This window comes from Pan troglodytes, chromosome 3, assembly GCF_028858775.2.
Source record: "Pan troglodytes isolate AG18354 chromosome 3, NHGRI_mPanTro3-v2.0_pri, whole genome shotgun sequence".
NCBI classification, from domain to species: domain Eukaryota; kingdom Metazoa; phylum Chordata; class Mammalia; order Primates; family Hominidae; genus Pan; species Pan troglodytes.
In genome coordinates, this window is record NC_072401.2 from 74220224 (window position 1) to 74241133 (window position 20910).

At 38.9% G+C, this 20910-nt stretch overlaps 1 protein-coding gene across 3 annotated transcripts in view; it reads left to right on the plus strand.

Moving 5' to 3' along the window:
• The first annotated feature begins 223 nt into the window (after positions 1-223).
• NMU (neuromedin U) overlaps positions 224-20910 on the plus strand; it is a 37518-nt gene continuing 16831 nt past the window's right edge. The window contains exons 1-3 of one of the 3 annotated variants that reach the window (XM_001142975.8): positions 224-498; positions 6021-6079; positions 14065-14112. In XM_001142975.8, the coding sequence (XP_001142975.1) occupies positions 387-498; positions 6021-6079; positions 14065-14112 (219 nt within the window). In that variant the 5' untranslated portion in view covers positions 224-386. Of the gene's footprint in view, positions 499-728; positions 783-6020; positions 6080-14064; positions 14113-20910 lie in introns of those variants that run through there. The other 2 variants (XM_009447875.4, XM_063809616.1) reach the window with 2 other exon arrangements.

Sequence of the window (20910 nt, forward strand, 5' to 3'; positions counted from 1 at the left end):
CCTGTTCCCAGTCCAGTCCTTCCAAAGGTGGGAATGGTGCATTATCTAAATTCCATTCTCTTTATCCCAGAGCGAAAATGCGTGGTACTTGGGTCAGAAACTCAGGCTAGGGGGCTAGGGGGCTCGGGTCCCGCTGCAGGGTGGGGCGCGGGCAGGCAGCGGGGCGGGGTGAGGCGAGGTAGGCCGGGGGCGGCAGGCGGCGAGGTGACGCGCGGCGGGGACCGCGCAGCCCAGCCCACTTGTGCGCGAGATTTAAAAGTTGGCGGCTCGCCGGGCGCTCAGTTCTGTGTCCGGGCCCCGAGGCACAGCCAGGGCACCAGGTGGAGCACCAGCTACGCGTGGCGCAGCGCAGCGTCCCTAGCACCGAGCCTCCCGCAGCCGCCGAGATGCTGCGAACAGAGAGCTGCCGCCCCAGGTCGCCCGCCGGACAGGTGGCCGCGGCGTCCCCGCTCCTGCTGCTGCTGCTGCTGCTCGCCTGGTGCGCGGGCGCCTGCCGAGGTAAGACGGCCCCGCACCAGGCCGCTTCCACGCCATGCGCGCCTCTCTCTGGCTCCACTCACCGCTCTCTTCCACCCTCTTTCTCTCACCTTTACTTGGCTTCTGGGACTTCACTTGGCTTCTCTGGTGCCGCGGGGTTTCCCGCCTCCCAGGCACAGGTCGCCGCCCCAGGGCAACTAGCGACGTAGGAGCAAGGGGCCCGGTCAGGGCCGAAATACCCAGGCGCTGCTCGTTGATGCCCAGCGGAGACCCTGCGCGGGGCCGGCTGCGATAGATGGAGACTGGTAGGGTTCCCTCATCCTCGGGATTTCCAGACCCCCCGGCCCGTGGAAACGGGTACTAAAATAGTGAACATTAAAATGTTTTCCCTTTGATTGCAATTATTGGAGAGATTGATGGTTGAAGCAAAACAAGAGTGAGTTTGATACTTCATCAGCTGAGGCAAGGTAAACTTGGCGAGTGCTCAGCCTCTTTGGTGAGTGAGCTAGTGTTATGCTGAGATAAACCTGAGCGGTACAACGGGCCCCACGCTAACCGCTTAGAAGGGAAGGAGTGGGCTTTGTGCCTTATCGGTTTTCAGGCACTAGATCAGGAAAAGGAATAGAGAACTTCTCATCACACAAAGTCGGAGAGGCAAGTGTGCAAGCCAGGCTTTCAGGCAGTGCGACAGCTACAGCAAGTGATGGCAGATGTGATTTGATAACAACAGGGACTTGCTGAGCTTGGCTTAGAGGGAAGAAATAGGAAACGCAAGGTCAGGGAAGGAGATCTGAGGCTTTGGAGACATAGCCGAGCAGAACGCAAACGTTCCAGTGGAGATATCATTTTCTGGGTTCTCTAAGGGTTACAGCTTACGTTTGCAGGTGCCTTATGGGGACCGTCATTCATCCCCAAGTCAGGGGTCCCTCCATTGCCAACCACTGCCTGGCTATACATTTTCTAGCTTGGCAGAAGGTTCTCTTAGCTTCCCTCTGCTCTCCTGTCAGTGAGGTAAAAGTGGCAGACTGTTGTGTCATTGTTCAGAACGTTGGGTACTTAAAATCACAACTGCAGAGCCTGTAGTCCAGCCCTCAATTAGAGATAGGGAAATAGAGACCATTATTCTTTTCCTAATCTATGTATTTTTATTATTCTCCTCTCATTGTTTTGATTTTGTCCTTTCCTGAGGCATTGGAGGGGTGTGTGTGTGTGAGAGAGAGAGAGACAGAAAGAGAGACTCCGCTACTTGAAAAGCAAGATAACTTGGCTTTGAAATCCAGGCAGTCAGAAGCTAGCAGACCCAAACCTTCTCCACATAGGCAGTAGTGATACAACATGACTTTCCCCCAAGGTAAATGTTCATCTTTTAGGATTTTAAATATATTATTGGTAACTTAGGATGGTAATCTTTATCTGCCTTCTTAAGGATGCTGATAAGCATAGTTTGAAAACTGACTTTGCTATGTAAAGAAAATGGCTTTCTATGCATTTGCATGCTATATGCTTGCAGTGAATTTTGCATGCGGTGAAATTTGCATCAGAGATAACTGCCTTGGGGTGGGTTGGAGAATTTCAGACTGCTGTTGATTGAACAGTAACTGTAGAAGGCAGCAGCTGGTTCCTAAAAGAGATGAGTCTTGGTTTTTATTTCCAAAAGAGCATATCTGCTGACATACCAATCGTCTCATAAATATCCCCAATATTTTTCAAGTAAAAGAATGAGATACTTCTTTTACTACCCAGAGGCCCCTAGATTGCCCTTTTGTGTCTTCATTACCCTTCAGACCTGCTCTGAATACTAAAAAAACTAATTTTATCTCTTTAAAAATGTGGTAGGAAGGGCAGAGGGTGAATAGCCATGTGATCTGCCCCAGTCCTGAGTCCCTAAAGATGGCACCGAAGCCAGAGGAAAATAAAAGTGTCACTAAATGCAGCATCCTTGGCAAAAAACAAACAAACAAACAAAAAAACAATTAGAGCATACAATGGCCATGCGAAGATAAAGGGTCAGCCACAGATTCAGTGGGTGGGAACAATTTACTATTCAGAGAACACTAGTAAAATAAAGAAGGAAACTTCCTATAAGAGGAACACATTTTGAATATCTGCAACAAACTGTTACTTGATTTTGCCTGTGACAATAAGTTATCAAATGGTCAAGACTAAGTTAAGGAGTGTCTTTTCCTGCCCAGGCCTCTTGCTCATAGAATAATTCTTAACGTTCACTTGGCAGTAACGATTTCTCACTTCCCAATCCAACAGTGAAGTACATACTCACAATGAGAAAAGAAAATTGGTGCTACTTTTAGAATAATCAGGTCTGTCTTTCTTATACATAGTGTACTTACGGATATACAAGTTATTATTTCCAGCAGCGTATACTGTGTAAGAATGAAGATTTCACTTTAGTAGATGGTAATGAAGTATAAATATCTTGAAGTTTCTCAGTGAAACTTATCAAAAACAGTACAGTTTTTATGATACAGGCACTGTCTCTGAAAACATGGAAAGTGATCTAGTTACAGTATTGCTGTTTGACAGTATGAAGTCCATATCCAGAATGAAAATCACATTGACTCTAATTAACACAGACAAAAAAAAGAATAACTCCTCCTTGCGTTTGGGTTCAGTCATAGGATATTAGTCGCTTTCTTTTTTTTTTTTCTTTTTTGTTGGAGACAGAATCTCGATCTGTTGCCCAGGCCGGAGTGCAGTGGTGCCATCTGGGCTCACTGCAAGCTCCGCCTCCCGGGTTCATGCCATTCTCCTGCCTCAGCCTCCCGAATAGCTGGGACTACAGGTGCCCACCACCATGCCCGGCTAATTTTTTTGTATTTTTAGTAGAGACGAGGTTTCACCATGTTAGCCAGGATGGTCTCAATCTCCTGACCTGGTGATACGCCCGCCTTGGCCTCCCAAAGTGCTGGGATTACAGGTGTGAGCCACTGCGCCCAGCCAGGATATTAGTCGTTTTCTATAAATTATAGAATTTTTTTTAAATTTTGTTTCCTCTCCTTTTTTTTTTTTTTTTTTTTTTTTTACAGTGAAACTGTGTTTACGTGTTTTTTAGAAGGGCCACAAAATACCCTTTTTCTATTTTATGGAAGTGCCTGGGGCTAAGTTAGGCATAGTGGCCTAAGTGGCCCATGCAAGCTTGGGAAATGGAAAGAAGCAAACTCTCCATGGTTCTGATGAGGCGGTGTGTCTGAACACAGTGAAGCTGAGGTGGAAACTTCCACTTTTACTGGGGGTCGGGGATGGTCAAAAGTATAAGAATAAAAATTAGCATTATTTAAACAGGAATGCTGTGTCAAACAGAATCTCATTTAGTGAGGTCACCAGGTGTTTTATATGGAAATTTGAGAAGCACAGCTTTATCCCTTCCTGAAAACAATGAGCTCAGGGTAGGATCTACCAGATAACTGTGACTTTGGGATATATGTTTGTGGTAGGGTGAGAAATATATAATTGAGAAGTGTGTAAGATTGTTTACCCACTTTGAATAGTTGTCCCATGAAAGGGGATTCTGTCAGGTTCTGAAATAAACCAACTCTTTTATGGACTGCATGACCTCTATAAGTTATTTCTAATGCTTAGTACCACAGAAAATGTAGTTGATTACTGTCATTATTATTGTTGTTATTAGAACTTAAATGAAATAATAGTAAAAACTTGTATGAATTCAAGGCAAGAGTTGCCTAAAACATGGTAGAATTAGGAAAAAAAATCTATCAGGATATGCAATCAACCAGACTGATTTTCTGAGTTTTTAGGGCACCCATCATCCGAGTGGTGTACACTGTACCCAATATGTAGTCTTTTATCCCCCAACCCCCTCCTAGCCTCCACCTCCGAGTCCCCAAAGTCCATTACGTCACTCTATGTTTTGTGTCCTCATAGCTTAGCTCCCACTTATAAGTGATAACATATGGTATTTAGTTTCCCATTCCTTCACTTCAAATAATGGCCTCTGGCTCCATCCAAGTTGCTGCAAAAGACATTACTTTGTTTCTTTTTATGGCTGAGAGATAGTCCACGGTGTATATATTGACCACATTTTCTTTATCCACTTGTTGGTCAATAGGCACTTAGGTTGTTTCCATATCTTTGCAGTTGCAAATTGTGCTGCTATAAACATGTGTGTGCATGTGTCTTTTTCATATAATGACTTCTTTTCCTTTGGATGGATACCCAGTAGTGGGATTGATGGATTAAACCGTAGATCTACTTTTGGTTCTTTAAGGAATTTCCATACTGTTTTCCACAGTGGTTGTACTAGTTTACATTCCCACCAGTAGTGTAAAAGTTTTCCCTTTTTACACATCCATGCCAACATCTATTGTTTTTTGACTTTTTAATTATGGCTGATCTTGCAGGAGTAAGGTGTTATCTTGTGGTTTTAATTTGCATTTCCCTGATGATTAGTGATGCTGAGCATTTTTTTCATATGTTTGTTGGCTGTTTGTATATCTTCTTTTGAGAAATGTCTATTCATGTCCTTTGCCAACTTTTTGATGGGATTGTTTTTTCTCACTGATTTGAGTTCCTCATAGATTCTGGATACTAGTCCTTTGTTGGATGCATAGTTTGCAAATATTTTCTCCTACTCTGTGGGTTGTCTGTTTACTCTGCTAATTATTTCTTTTGCTGTGCAGAAGCCTTTTAGTTTAATTAGGTCCCATTTATTTATTTTTGTTTTTGTTGCATTTGCTTTTGGGGTTTTAGTCATGAATTCTTTGCCTAATCCAATGTCCAAAAGAGTTTTTCCAATGGACCTTCTAGAATTGTTATGGTCTCAAGTCTTATATTTAAGTCTTTGATAGGTCTTGAGTTGATTTTTAAGGTGAGAGGTAAGGATCCACTTTCATTCTTCTGTATGTGGCTTGTCAGTTTTCCTAGCACCATTTATTGAATAGGGTGTCCTTTCTCCAATTTATGTTTTTGTATACTTGTTGAAGAATAGTTGGTTTTAAGTATTTGGCTTTCTTTCTTTGTTCTCTATTCTTTTCCGTTAGTCTAAATGCCTATTTTTATACCAGTACCATACTGTTTTGGTAACTATAGGCTTATAGTATAATTTGAAGTCCAGTAATGTGATGCCTCCAGAAGTATTCTTTTTGCTTAGTATTGCTTTGGCTGTGTGGGCTCTTTTTGGTTTTATGTGAATTTTAGGATTGTTTTTTCTAGTTCTGTAAAAAATGATGTTGGTGTTTTGATGGGAATTGCATTGAATCTGTAGATTGCTTTGGGCAGTATGGTCATTTTCATAATATTCATTCTTCCAATTCATGAGCATGAGATGTTTTTCTATTTCTCTGTAGACATAAGTAATTCGTTCTTGAGAGTAATATCTTTATAATGTTATTAAGGTTTATTTAGTAATTATGTCTCCTTGTACTAAGTCAAATGCTGAAATATTGAAATAGGTGGGTGATGATGTACAGTGAAAAATGAAGAAAGGGTGCGAGAAAGAATTATATATGGATATTTAATTTTAGAAGAAATGCTATAAAATTAATCTGTGGCTACAACTTTATTTTTAGGTGCTCCAATATTACCTCAAGGATTACAGCCTGAACAACAGCTACAGTTGTGGAATGAGGTAAGGAACTATCATCACACAAATTTGTAGAAACTTTACCCTTCTTTGAAATTATCATGTTAAAATGTATAATTGAGCTTTGGGAGAACTATGATTTTACCAACACTCTAATAATAAAACCCAGAATTACTATTTTTATTAAATAAAAGAGAAGGAGAGAAGAAAAGAAACAAAAATTTTGTAAATAGTTAAGAGAGCAGAAATAATATTATATCCTAATAATAGGATATAATAGAGTAATACAAGAACAGAGTAGTTACAGTAAATGTGTATGTACTTAAAAGACAGAGATTCTAAGATTGGATTTTTTTAATAGATCCAGAAATATATTTTCTATCAGTATCACACTTAAAACAGAAAACAAAAAAAGACTAAGTATAAAAGGATGGAAAATGATATAGCAAGCAAATATAAACTGAAAGGGAATATATCTCATCAAATAGAATTCAAATGAACTATCATAACAGACAAATAAGGATCTTATATGTTAATAAAAGAAAACCAGAACAAGAAAATATAGACATCATTAATATAAACTAATAATGTAACCTTAAAATTTATTTAACAACTGATAGACCTTCAGGGGAAAAAATAGGTAAATCAACAGTTATAGTTGGAGAGTTTAATACACCTGTCTCAAAAACTGACAGTTAAAGCAGATAGCTCATAAGTAGCTATAACAACGACATAATCATACAATTAATAAATTAGAGCTACTGGAAATATTTTTCACTACTTGGGAGGCTGAAATGGGAGGATTACTTCCGCCCAGGAATTTTTTTTTTTTTTTTTTTTTTTTTTTTGAGACATGATCTTGCTGTTACCATGCTGGAGTGCAGTGGCTCGATCTCCGCTCACTGCAACCTCCGCCTCCCGGGTTCAAGCGATTCTCCCACCTCAGCCTCCCAAGTAGCTGGGAGTACAGGCGCACACCATCATGCCCAGCTAATTTTTGTATTTTTAGTAGAGACGGGGTTTCACCATGTTGGCCAGGATGGTCTCCATCTCTTGACCTCATGATCCACCCGCCTCAGCCTCCCAAAGTGCTGGGATTACAGGCAGGAGCCACCGCACCCGACCACTTCAGCCCAGGAATTTAAGACCAGTCTGGACAACATAGTGAAACCCCATTTCAGGAAAAAAAAAAAAGACAGAACTATTGTTTAAAACCTGCACTAAATAGTATACACATTCTCGTTGTGTATAATTGGAGCATCTGAAAAACAGAATGTGTTAGACAGAAAGGAAGAGTCCATAAGTTAGAAAAAATATGCCTTCCAAATGTTTTCCAGTTACAATGCAATAAAATTAGAAATTAATAACAAAGTATAACAAATATCTCTTCTGTTTGGATATATATAGTATTTTGGTAAATAACCCTGGGCTAAAAAGAAAATTACAAAATTTGTTTAACAACTGATAGACCTTCAGGGAAAAAAAATAAAAACATTATAACTCAAAATGTATAAGCTATAGCTAAAACAGTAGCTAGAGAGAAATTTTAGCTTCATATATATTTATTGGGGAGAAGAAAATTTAAAAACATTAATAAGCTAAGCATTCTGCTAAAAATGAGGTGAAAAAAGAACAGGGAAAATTAAAAAAAAAACAGGAATGAAGTAAATAATAAAAATAAGCCCGGGTGTGGTGGCTCACACCTGTAATCCCAGCACTTTGTGAGGCCGAGGTGGGTGGATCACAAGATCAGGAGCTCGAGACCAGCCCGGCCAACATAGTAAAACCTTGTCTACTAATAACACAAAAATTATCCGGGCATGGTGCCTGTAATCCCAGCTACTCAGGAGGCTGAGGCAAGAGAATCACTTGAGCCTGGGAAGCGGAGGTTGCAGTGAGCCGAGATGGCACCACTGCACTCCAGCCTGGGTGACAGAGTGAGACTCCATCTCAAAAAATAAATAATAATAATAATAATGGCAGAAATAAATTTTAAAAGGAGAGCGGAGCAACAGTTTTAACAAAACCATATATTTGTTCTTTCAGTAAGTTAAGCGCTGGTAGTACTGATTTCAAAAGGCAGAGGGGAAGTCAAAACAACAAGATATAGACCAAAAAAGGGTAGAACCCAAGAAAAATAGAGATATAAAAAAAGTTTTAAAATAATTTTATGGATAATTGACTGTGTGATGGATGGTTGCTCAACTCTGTAAATACACTAAAAACCATTGAGTTGTACACTTTAAATGGGTGAATTGTATGGCTTGTGGATTATATCTCAGTAAAGCTGTTAAAAAGAAAGTATGGATGGCTATCTGGTAATAATTTTGAAATTAGATGAAATGGATAAACTCCTAGATAAATATGCTGTGCCAAAAAAGGTGCAGTGGTAATATGATAAGCACTGAAGGAACAATTTCTTCTTTCCTTGTATCACTGGCCAAGGCCTGCTTACTATCTTACACAGTAAATGTATCTAAAGCTTTTCCATAAAGTATAAACTTGCTCTAGAAGTTTGATACATAACCTTTACCCAGTTAAGAAAGTTCTCTTATTTTCCTGTCTTGCTAAGAGTTTTGTTAATCCTAAATAAAATGTGAACTTAAATACTTTATTTGTGTCACTATCGAGATAAGCAATATGCTTTTTCTCTTCTAGTCTATAACTACAATGAATTGCATTAACAAACTTCTTGCTCTTGAACTATTAGAACTAGTTTGAGAGCTCAGGAGATTTTTGGATTTTGGATATAATACCAATATACATTTCTTTTCACGAGGCACAAGTAACGTAGAAGTACAGTTTAAGATATTGTAGTACACACAGTGGTGACAAAATCTGTAAGTATTTAGAAATTAACCAAAAATACACTCTAAATTTATAGAGTAGAAAATTAATTTCTAATAAAGAAAATAGATGATGATATATATATTTGGAGAGACATTCTCTCTTGGATGAAACAATTAATTTAATATAATAAAAATATCAATTTTCCTCATTAATTAATATAAATCCCATAAAATCAATGCAATCCCAAACAATTTCATTTACTTTAAAAAAAAAAAACTTTAAAATTTAACCTAAAATTGATTTGGAAAAATAAAGGTCTACAATTAGCTGAAAACATTTTAAATATGAACAGCTACTCGTGGGAACTTGCCTTATCAGATACTGAGACATAGTATAAAAACTGCAGTAATAAAAAGAAAAAAGGCATGGTAATTGCACAAGAACAGACAGAATGAACCAATGGAACAGAGACTAGAGCTTGGAGAGAATAGCAGTCACCACCAGTACCTGTCATATCCCTTTGGCATTTGCCATCCCAGGGTACTGGAAATTTATAGTTTCTGACTGCAAGCATCCATGACTCTTCCTGTGCTGCCTGTGCTTGCGCCAGCCAGAAGTGCCTGAGAATAAATGACTGCACCGCTGACAGCAGACCCCAATTGAGGACCAAAGGGAGTTGGTGGATGAATGCCTTTGCCACCTCACCCCTAAAGAAAGAAATATAAAAGGTAAATTATAGAGTTAGTAGAAAATCATATAGGACAATATCTTTGTTAGGAGCAGGGAAAAACTTCTTGATGAAACTTCAAATATAAATCATAAGAAACTTCAAATATAAATCGTAAGGCCAAAAACATTCATGAATTAAATTACATTAAAAATAAAACTTCTTTCAGCAAAGGACTACATGGAAAAAGGTAAGGGCCTTTGTTGGTTTTTTGTTTGTTTGTTTTGTTTTTGTTTTTGAGACAGGGTCTCGCTCTGTTGCCCAGGCTGGAGTACAGTGGCATGACCTCAGCTCACTGCAACCTCCCCCTCCTCGGGTTCAAGTGATTCTCGTGTCTCAGCCTCCTGAGTAGCTGGGACTACAGGCACGTGCCACCATGGCCGGCTAATTTTTTTGTATTTTAAGTGGAGACAGGGTCTTGCCATGTTGGCCAGGCTGGTCTCAAACTCTTGACCTCAAGTGATCCGCCCACCTTGGCTTCCCAAAGTGCTAGAATTACAGGTGTGAGCCACCCTGCCCAGCCTTTGAAAGAAGATATTGACAATGTCTAAAACCGGTAAGGGGTTGCTTTTCTGGAATATACAAGAAACTACACCAAATCAATTGGATAAAGATAAGACTTCAAAATAAAAATAGTCAAAGGATAAGAACAGTTTACAGAAGAGGAAGTTCAAAAGGTTAACAAACATCTAAAACATATAAAGATGTTCATTAGTAACAATGAAATGAAAATTGGGACAAGAGCAAAGTGTCACTTTCTACCTATTAGACTAGCAAAACAATTGAAATCTAGTTAATCGCAAATGTTAACAAGGATGTGGGGTCTACAAACTCTCATGCATTGCTGGGCAGACTGCCAACTGGTAGAGCCATCTGGAAAACAACCTAGATATCCCCACGATCCAGCATTCCCTCTCCTGGGTAGATAGCCCAAAGATATTCTCCCACAGATCCATAAGTGGAGGACAGATTCAAGGAGGTTGATTATAGCTTTGCTTGTCGTGGAGGGAAATGGAGGAAACCCAGCTGTCTGTCACTGGGGAGTGGATAGGCAACATGTGGTGGGCACACATCATAGAATATACTACAGCACTTGAAGCAACACACTAGATAGACACCTAGCAACATGGATAGGTCTCAATGGACAGTGTTAAGTGGGAAAAAAGTGAGGAAATATACATGCACACAAAACAACAATATGGGTTTTACAAAAACATATACAAATAGAGGATATGCCTCAAATACACTGGAAGAGTTGCCTATAGGAGGGTGGAATGGGGGTAGGAAATGGAAATATAAAAAGAATAAATAAGTAAAGCAAGGCTAATGATATAGTGAGCTATGAACTGAGAAGAGTACCCTTTGTCACCTGCAACAAAATACATAAGGGAAAAGATAAGATAGATGCTAAGTGCCAAGTATAAAACAGTGTTCAATAGTATAGAAATTCATCAAGTGTATTACAAGGGCCTCTGCCTTGATAGAATATCTAGGTACATGCTAGAAATATAAATAAGATGAAGAGTGACTTAGATAACAGATATTAATGTATAGTACAGACACATTTATTTTAGCTTGAAATACTCTATATTTCCATGGAAAATAATTGGAAAAATACTTTAGATGATAATGCTGGAAAAAACTCAGACTTGCAAAAAAAAGTATACATTCTTTTACAGAAAAAAATGTATTTAAAGAAGTTAAGATGCAGCTGGGCAAGGTGACTCAGGCCTAATATCAGTTCTTTGACAGGCTGAGACAGGAGGATCACTTGAGCTCAGAAGTTCAAGACCAGCCTGGGTAACATAGTGAGACCTCATCTCTATAAATAATAAAAAATAAGCCAGGCATGGTGGTGCTTGCCTGTGGTCCCAGCTACTCAGGAGGTTGAGGTTGGAGGATCACTTGAGCCCAAGAAGTCAAGGCTGCAGTGAGCTCTTATTGTACCACTGCACTACAGTCTGGGTGACAGCTAGACAAAAAAAAAAAAAAAAGAAAGAGAGAGAGAAAGAGAGAGAGAGAAAGAAAGAAAGAGAGAGAAGAAAGAGAGAGAAAAGAGAGAAGAAAGAAAGAGAAGAAAAGGAAGAGAAGAAAGAAAGGGAAAGAAAGAGAAGAAAGAGAGAGAAGAAAGAAAGAGAGAAGAAAAAGAAAGAAGAAAGAAAGAGAAGAAAGAAAGAGAGAAGAAAGAGAAGAAAGAAAAAGAAAGAAAGAGAAGAAAGAGAGAAGAAAGGAAGAGAGAGAAGAAAGATGAGAAAGAGAGAAGAAAGAAAGAAGAAAGAAGAAAGAGAGGAGAGAGAAAAGAAGGAGAAGAAAGAAAGACAAGAAAGAAAGAAAGTTAAGATGCTAGGAACACATAGTTAATTTTTCTGCTTGAAGATTTAAAAATTACAGAGCTACAGCAAACCAACACAGGAACAGAAAACCAAACACATTTTCTCACTCGTAAGTGGGAGTTGAACAATGAGAACAAGTGGACACAGGGAGGGGAACATCACACACCGGAGCCTGTCGGGGGTGTTGGGGGGCAAGGGGAGGGAGAGCATTAAGACAAATACCTAATGCATGCGGGGCTTAAAACCTAGATGACGAGTTGATGGGTGCAACAAACCACCATGGCATGTGTATACCTATGTAACAAACCTGCACGTTCTGCACATGTTTCCCAGAACTTAAAGTAAAATAAAAATAAATAAATAATAATAATTACAGAGCTACCCAGGCACTAGAAACACATTCTTTCTAACCATATGTAGAGACCTAAACATTTTCAATGAGATTTACCAACGGTCTCTACAGAGTTCTCAAAAGCAGTCAGTGGCATTCAAAACCATTAGAGCCATATGCTGAGTACAGTGAACAAATGCTTACTCAAATGGAAAGTGGGCAAGCAGCGTTCCTGTGTCCTTCAAAGAAATGAGAACAAAGACTGAAAAACTTTGCAGTTATCTCCTAATTTGACTAACTGGGTTTTTAAAAGTCCGATGTTTTTATTCAAATGACATTGATGTCCTGAGATTCAAGGGTTCTCTGTTCTTGAACATGGACCACCTCACATAGATGGGCAGCCTGGTTGGTCTGTGGGTGGACAGTGTTCCCCTGGAGTGGGTAATGTCTTCAGATACCTGCACACCATAAAAGAGTAGGAACTACTTTCTCCTACCCTACTGAACCACAGAAGGTGACATTTGGAGGTGATGTAGTAAGCATTGCTCAAAAGTCAGAGCTTTAAAATGGTTATCTTTTTGACTTTCCCCTCTCAATTCACTTTTTTCCCCCCACAAGTTTAATACAACTTAATTAAAGGATTTTTGTTGAACACTTATTCTGGGCAATTTAGCGATAACACAGCCCCTACCCTCAGTGTGTGTGTGTTTGTGTGTGTGTGTGTGTGTCCATGATTTCAGGTTTGTATGGCAAGGAAGAGGGACCAGGTGGGTGGGTGCAAAGGATGAGTGGAACAAACAATTCCCCAAATATTTGGGACATAAAGGGAAGATGAGGATAAAAGGAGGATAAAAGTTCTGTGAGGATAAAAAGGAAGGAGACATAAGCTTATGCTTTTTCTATAATATCTTATACCTTTGTTATTCTCTAAGTTAGGAAATAATATATTTTAGGACATGTTCAACTTGGAAGCAATGAGGAGCTTGAGAATTTATGACAGTAGAGTATAATAATCCGCCCCCTGGTATGAGAAAAAGAATTCTGGTACTGAAATTGGCCTCTGAGATGGAATACCATAAATAGGACTCAACCTCTATCATTCCAGAGAGACAAGAATCAGTACAATTTTTTTCCAGTTCCATTTTAAAAGGCCATCAAAGAAATAAATGTCATAAACAATGCCAGACATCCAGCTTAGTGCTTAACTTCTCAGCATAGGTTTTTTATGATTAATATAAATCTCTCATTCTACCGTTTAAAGTCTCAAGTTTTCTTTTTAGGATAAGGACTGAAAATAGTTAGTTGCCAACTGTAGCTCAATAAACCCTCATTATAAAATAGAACTCTCTTCCAATACTGGTTCCATGGGAGAGATCCAGTGGATTGCCTATGTTGTATGAACAATTTTTCTGGTATGCTGTTTATCATGCTGTTATTATGTTAATTTAGGTGACATTAGGTTCATGTGTCATAAAGAACCATATGATAACCAAAGGTCTGCCTTAATTTCAAGGTCATTCTTTAGCCAGCTCTCACATTTCTCAGGCTAAATAATACGTGAAAAGTCTTTTCCTCAATATATTAATGTGAGGCATCTTCATGCCCTAGGATGGTCCCTGTCAGCAGTCACTAGAGACGTATACCCTGTGGTTAGGGGGACATCTTGAGGGAAGTCTCATTTCCAAGACTCTCTTATAAAGTTTTTGAGGCTCCTGTCTTCCAAATCCAGAGTCCTAAACTATCATGGAACTGTGGTTAATGTTCCATAGGTAATGTGACTTTGTAAAATCTACTTTCTGTTATTTTCTGTCCATTCCCAGGATGTAACTGACATTTTTGTTTTCTACAGATAGATGATACTTGTTCGTCTTTTCTGTCCATTGATTCTCAGCCTCAGGTAATTCCAATTGAAGATATTTTGTAATAATGTAGGTGTTTGTGTAGTGCTTAAACTCTCCATTGCTGCCTTTGGAACCTTTAAGTGTTCATGAAAACATGTCAACGTGTGAGATATTATTACATTTGCTGTAGATAATAATCAATACTGTGGGCTTGTGTTGCAATGTGCTAGGGCTTTCATCTCTAAATAAAATAGGTTTGCAGACAATATACACGTATTTTGTAATGTCAAATTAAAATGTTAATTTCAAAATCAAATTATGTGTTAAGTTAGAAATACTGTATCTGTCAGGGTGCAGTGGCTCATGCCTGTAATCCCAGTGCTTTGAGAGGCCCAGGTGGGAGGATCACTTGAGGCTGGGAGTTCAAGACTAGCCTGGGCAACATAGCAAGACCCCTTCTCCACCAAATAATAAAAATTTAAGCAAACTAACACAGGAACAGAAAACCAAATACTGCATGTTCTCACTTATAAGTGGGAGTTAAGTGACGAGAACACATGGACACAAAGAGGGGAACAACAGACACAGGGCCTGCTAGAGGGTGGAGGTGGGAGGAGGGAGAGGATCAGTAACTATTGGGTACTACATTTAGTACCTGGGTGATGAAATAATCTGTATAACAGACCCCTGTGACACAAGTTTACCTACATGACAATGTTGCACATGTACTCCTGAACCTAAAATAAAAGTTTAAATAATAATAAAAATTTAAAATGCTGTATCTATTGCTGTATTTGGGGACAAATATCCTATCTCCCAATTGAGTTTGAAACCATTGAGAGATGAATTTATGAGTCAGACTTTTGGAGGTCAAAGCATCATCATTATAACTGAAAAGTCCATTTGTGACTGTGGCTTCAGATCTGATATCAAGCGTGTTTGCTATAATTGCCTCCAGAATTAAACTTGCCTGCAAGTCTCAGACAGTGACTCTGAGCTTTCCACCAGTCAGATTCTCAGCCACAGGGCAGAGACCAAGCAAGAACAGCTGACCAGAGCAAGAACACTGACTCTATAGAGGAAAGAGCTGAACTGAACATGCCCAGTTTCTTCCTCTCAGTTCACCTACCAGACAGCTCACTCCTCTTCAATAGAAAAGAATTAAGAGGAGGTTTTGGAAAGAGGCCAGGAGTGCTAATCTAGCTCCTCTGCATGGACACTTAAGGAGTGGGGAATAAGTGTGTTCTTACATTGTCTTTACTGGATGATGCTGCTTTCAGAGTCATCAGCTATGCGCCTGGGGCATACTCCCTACATAGTTTGGCCGAGGTGCCCAGGCTGTTGGTCACACAGTCTCCAGTTGTGTTTTCCTGGCCAGTGTGAATAAACAGCCTTGTATAGTGTTGTATTTCTCCTGCCTCAACCCATTCCGTAGGTATCTGCTGGAAATTTGAGGTATTAGATAGTAAAGCAAGACCAGAATCACAATAGATGATGTTTTTGAACAATATTTCAAATTATTCAAGGAGCATTGGCAGATATATATTAATAACATGAGATTATATTAATCAGCATATATGCATTTGTATTGTATTTAAAATTCAGGAACATCCTCAAAATCACTTCTAGTTCTTCAGTACTAAGAGGATGAATTTTAAAGCACTCATTTAAACTTCATCAAGATAAACTAATGTTTGACTGGATTTCAGTACTGTGCCTCTTTCAAGAGGAGCTTAGTAAATTTACTATTTGAAAGTTTTACATTTGCAATTGAAATTGTAATAAATTTAATACTTTAAAAAATTATTGTTTTATTACATGTGAAATTAAAGCTATGCATTAAAACCTAATTTTGGTTTCACTGTAGTATATTGGTGATGTTCTTATATGGGATACATTTATAGCCAGCACCTGGAATCATGCTTGAGAAGAGACTCAATAAATATCTCTTTAATTACTTAGTTAATAAGACCCAGTAGCAAACATGCTATGCAGAAATTGTTCTCTTGTAACAAATATCATTATATCATCCCTTTTTTTTGGCCCATTCATTAGTTTAAAAACCATATAAATATGGTTTTACTGATTTGGCTCTCAAATAAAAAATATAAATTCTGGAAGAATACATACAAAATAAATGATAATGGTTATGTGGAAGGGGAGTCCTAGGTGGATAGGACAGAAACAGGAGGACTTTTTAACTGGATATCATCTTATAATTTTTTAGTTTTGAAACTTGTGAAATTATGAATTACAAAAAACTCAAAGGAAAGAAATGAAAGAAATTATATAAAAGAGATAGATTCACAAGTCCCTTCCCTAGAAATAGCTGCTAAACTAATACAGATGCATCTCTTTGGAATGGTGCTTATGTATAGTAACTGTATTTGGGTACCTTCACAAGAATAAGTAATATTAATAAATTAGGAATTGTTTTATGTATTCCTAATGTTTTGGGAATATATCATTTTATGGGCTTACTTCTGTGGCTGGGTTTCTTCATATGCTTGGTGGTCGTTGGCTGGCTATCAGCAGGGGTGGTGGAGGCAACTGGGCGAAGTGTTACTTACTTCAGCAGGGTAGTCTGAGCTTTTTCGCATGGTTGCTGGGTTCCACCAGCTGTGGGAGAGCAAGCTCCATCACCTAAGTGGGTTTCAAACCTCTGCTTGTGACATATTTACTCATGCCTCACTGGCCAAAGCAAGACAAAGAGTCAATGTGAGGGGCCACACTCAGTGTCTGCGTTAGGGGACTGACTACATAAAGGCAATGGATACAGGGGGGCGTGATTCAATGGGGATATTATTATAACTAATTACTATAATTTCTAAAAATTGTCATTATTTTCTCAAAACATTGATAATAAACTCAATTCATGAGTGGGCAATTCGGTACACAACTGAAAACTAGTGATAAAGTATAACTATTGTTGTACTCAGATTTAAGGTTTTAGCATCACTTAGTCATTTAAAATACTAAGTCATCATATCACTGCTTTGCTCCAAATCTTCCTATGGTTTCTTATTACAATTAGAATAGTATCAAAATCCCTTGATAGAGCCCACAGACCCTAAATAATTTTTTTTTAATTTTAGGTTCAGGGGTAAATATGCAGATTTGTTATGTAGTTAAAGTGTGTTGTGGAGGTTTGGTGTATAGATTATTTCATCACCCAGGTAATAAGCATAGAACTGAATAGGTATTTTTTTAATCCTAACCCTCTTTCCACCCTCCACCCTCAAGTAGGCCTCGGTATCTACTGTTTCCTTCTCTTTGCCCACGTGCATCCGTGTTTAGCTCCTACTTATAAGTGAGAACGTGTGGTATTTGGTTTTCTGTTCCTATGTTATTTCGCTTAGGGTAATACCCTCCAGCTCCATCCATGTTGCTGCAAAGGATATGATCTCATTCTTTTTTATGGCTGCGTAGTATTCGGTGGTGTATATGTACCACCAAATTTGATACAATTTTAAAACATTGTTAATTTTCACATATACTATTATCTTATTATTTATGTGATTACATGACCATTGCTTTGAAACATTTTTACCAAGTAGAAAATGTTATCTTTAAGGTCTATACATTTAAAAATAAGATATTAAAACTTTCATGTATTTAAATCCTTGAAGAATAGTTGAGAATTAGCTTCTTGTAAAGGGGAGTTGGGGAAAATGCACTTGCTTTGAAACTTTTTCAGTCAAAGTTCAATCTTACTGAAGCTCATCCAGCTTAGAAACTGTTTTCTAAGAAGAAACAACTCATGTGTGAATTTATTCTTCTTTGAGTTGAAATACATTTTTGAAACATGACATCACTAGGTATTTTCTTTCTATTGTTTTGTATTTTCTATTTTGAAATCAGCCATAAGTGTTTATTCTTCTTTGAGGTGAAATACATTTTTGACACATGACATCACTGGGTATTTTCTTCTTATTGTTTTGTATTTTCTATTTTGAAATGAGCATAAGTGGAGCATTTTGTTTTTGTTTTTAGAGATAGGGTCTCACTCTGTCGCCCAGGCTGGAATGCAGTGGTACAATTATAGCTCGCCACAGCTACGAACTCCTGGGCTCAAGCAATCCTCCCACCTCAGCCTCCTGAATAGCTGGGACTACAGGAGCATGCCACCATGCCCAGCTAATTAAAAGAAAAAAAATTTGTGTAAAGATGGGGGTCTCACTGTCTTGACCAAGCTGGTAAGGGAAGTTATAGGGATTTTATTTCAGATTTTTGTGGGGTGACCTGTATATTCAGCCCTTAAATATAACCAGTGAGAAAGGATGTATCAGTGTTCACACTCTAGTTTTTCTCGCAGCCAACTCCCAACTCCAGGCTTAGCAGGCAATACCAATGCAACACAATAATATCTACAAATCAGAGGGCCAAGGTCCCAGGCCACACTCCTCCAACTCCTAGCCATGTGTGGTATTGGGCAAGTGACAGTCTCTTAGAACCTTACTTCCTCTGTATATGAGAATAACAATTCATGTCCTGTGTAGGACAGAATACAAATTACGTATAGTCATGCATCACTTAACAATGGGGATATACACTCTGAGAAATATGTCCTTGGATGATTTGTCATTGTATAAACATCATAGAGCGTACTTACACAAATCTAGATGTACAGCCTACTACACACCTAGGCTATATGGCTACAAACCTGTACAGCACATTACTGTACTGAATATTGTGGGCAGTTGTAACACACTATGTAATTAAACATATCTAAATGTAGAAAAGGTACAGTAAATACATAATATAAAAGATAAAAAATGATACACTTGTATAGGGCACTCACCATGAATGGAGCTTGAAAGACTGGAAGTTGCTTTAGGTGAGTCAGTGAGTCAGTAATGAGTGAATGTGAAGGCCTAGGACATTACAATACACTACTGCAGATTTCATAAACACTGTAAACTTAGGCTGCATTAAATTTATTTAAAAATTTTTCTCTCTTCAATAATAAATTAACCTTAGCTTACTGTAACTTTTTTACTTTTATAAACTTTTTAATTTTTTCTTTTTCAAGACAGGGTTTCATTCTGTCATCCAGGCTGGAGTGCAGTGGCATAATCATGGCTCACTGCAGCCTCGAACTCCTGGGCTCAGATGATCCTCCCATTTCAGCCTCCTGAGTAGCTGGGACTACAGGCATGCACCACCACACCTGGCTAATTTTTTGTGTTTTTTGTAGAGACAGGATCTTGCTATGTTGTCCAGGCTGGTCTCAAACTCCTGGGCTCAAGCAGTTCTTCCACCTTGGCCTCCCAAAGTGCTGGAATTACAGGCATGAGCCACCGTTCCTGGCCAACTTTTTAATATTTTAGAACTTTTTTCTCTTTTGTAATGACACTTGGCTTATAACACAAACATGCTGAACAGGTGTACAGAAATATTTTCTTTCTTTATATCCTCATTCTATAAGCTTTTGAAATTAAAAAGAATTTTTTTGACTTTTTAAACTTTGTTGTTAAAAATGAAGATACAAGCATGCATATTAGCCTAGGCCTACACAGGTCAGGATCATCAAGATGTGACTAGATGATAGGAGTTTTTCAGCTTCATAATAATCTTATGTGACCATCATTGTATACGCATTCTATCATTGACTCATTGACTGACATGCCCTTATGTGGTGCATGACTGTATATGAAAATGTTTTATAATTTATTGAAACACTATATACATATGAGGCATTATTAATAAATATCCCAAGAATTTGCATGACAAGCAAACAAATGGAATGAAGAGAACAAAGCAGGCCTCTGATGCTAGGAAGGGTGCACAGAAAAACTGTCAACTCCACCTGTGTCTCTAACCACAACCAACCATGTCAAGCATGTACTGTTGTTCAAAGGGAGAGGAGGTGAGACTACTGGAGGCCTTGAACAATTCTTTTCATATGTCTTTCTTTTTTTTTTTTTTTTTTCTGAGACAGAGTCTCACTCCATCACCCAGGCTGGAGTGCAGTGTCGAGATCTCGGCTCACTGCAACCTCTGCCTCCCAGGTTCAAGTGATTCTCCTGCCTCAGCCTCCCGAGTAGCTGGAATTACAGGCGTGTGCTACCATGCCCGGCTAATTTTTTGTATTTTAGTAGAGACTGGGTTTCACCGTGTTGGCCAGGCTGGTCTCGAGTTCCTGACCTCAGGTGATCCATCTGCCTCAGCCTCCCAAAGTGCTGGCATTACAGGCGTGAGCCCCTGCACCCGACCTCTTTTTCATATAACTTCTAAATTAAGAATCACTTCAGCTGTAAATCAACCTGAGAACTTTACCTACATTTAATTCTTCTAAGAACTCTCTGCAGCGATGTCATCCCCGACTTAGAGCTGAAGAAACGGAAATTTAGAGAGGTTAGGTAACCAGCCTAAGGTTACACAGCTAATAAAGAGCAGAAATGGAATTTGCACTGCAATAGAGTTACAGGCTTCCCAACTCCATAGCTCATGCTTTTAACCACTAATTATATTGCCCTCCCTACTGTTCTAGTTCTTCATTACTTCCAAAATGCATACATTAAGTAATCAATTGTTTATGGTGCTACTGTGCTAAATTCTGTGCAAAGCAGGTTTCGCCCCTGCTTGTCCATTTCTTCTACTCCTTACCACACCCAGCTGGCTGCTAACCACAGAGCCCTGCCCTACTTCTGTGCTCGAATGCTTTGAAAAACCTGATCCTGGGCTGTGCAGTCAGCAATCTGGAAGGGTGGTACTCAGATTAGGTGCACCACGCATGGGTTCTTCTCCTCCACTTCCCATTGTCTTTGAGCAATTGCAGGATTTTCAAATTAGCCAATAATGAGTAATATTCAGCGAGGCTCACAGCTTTGGCATGTAGATACAGATTTTGC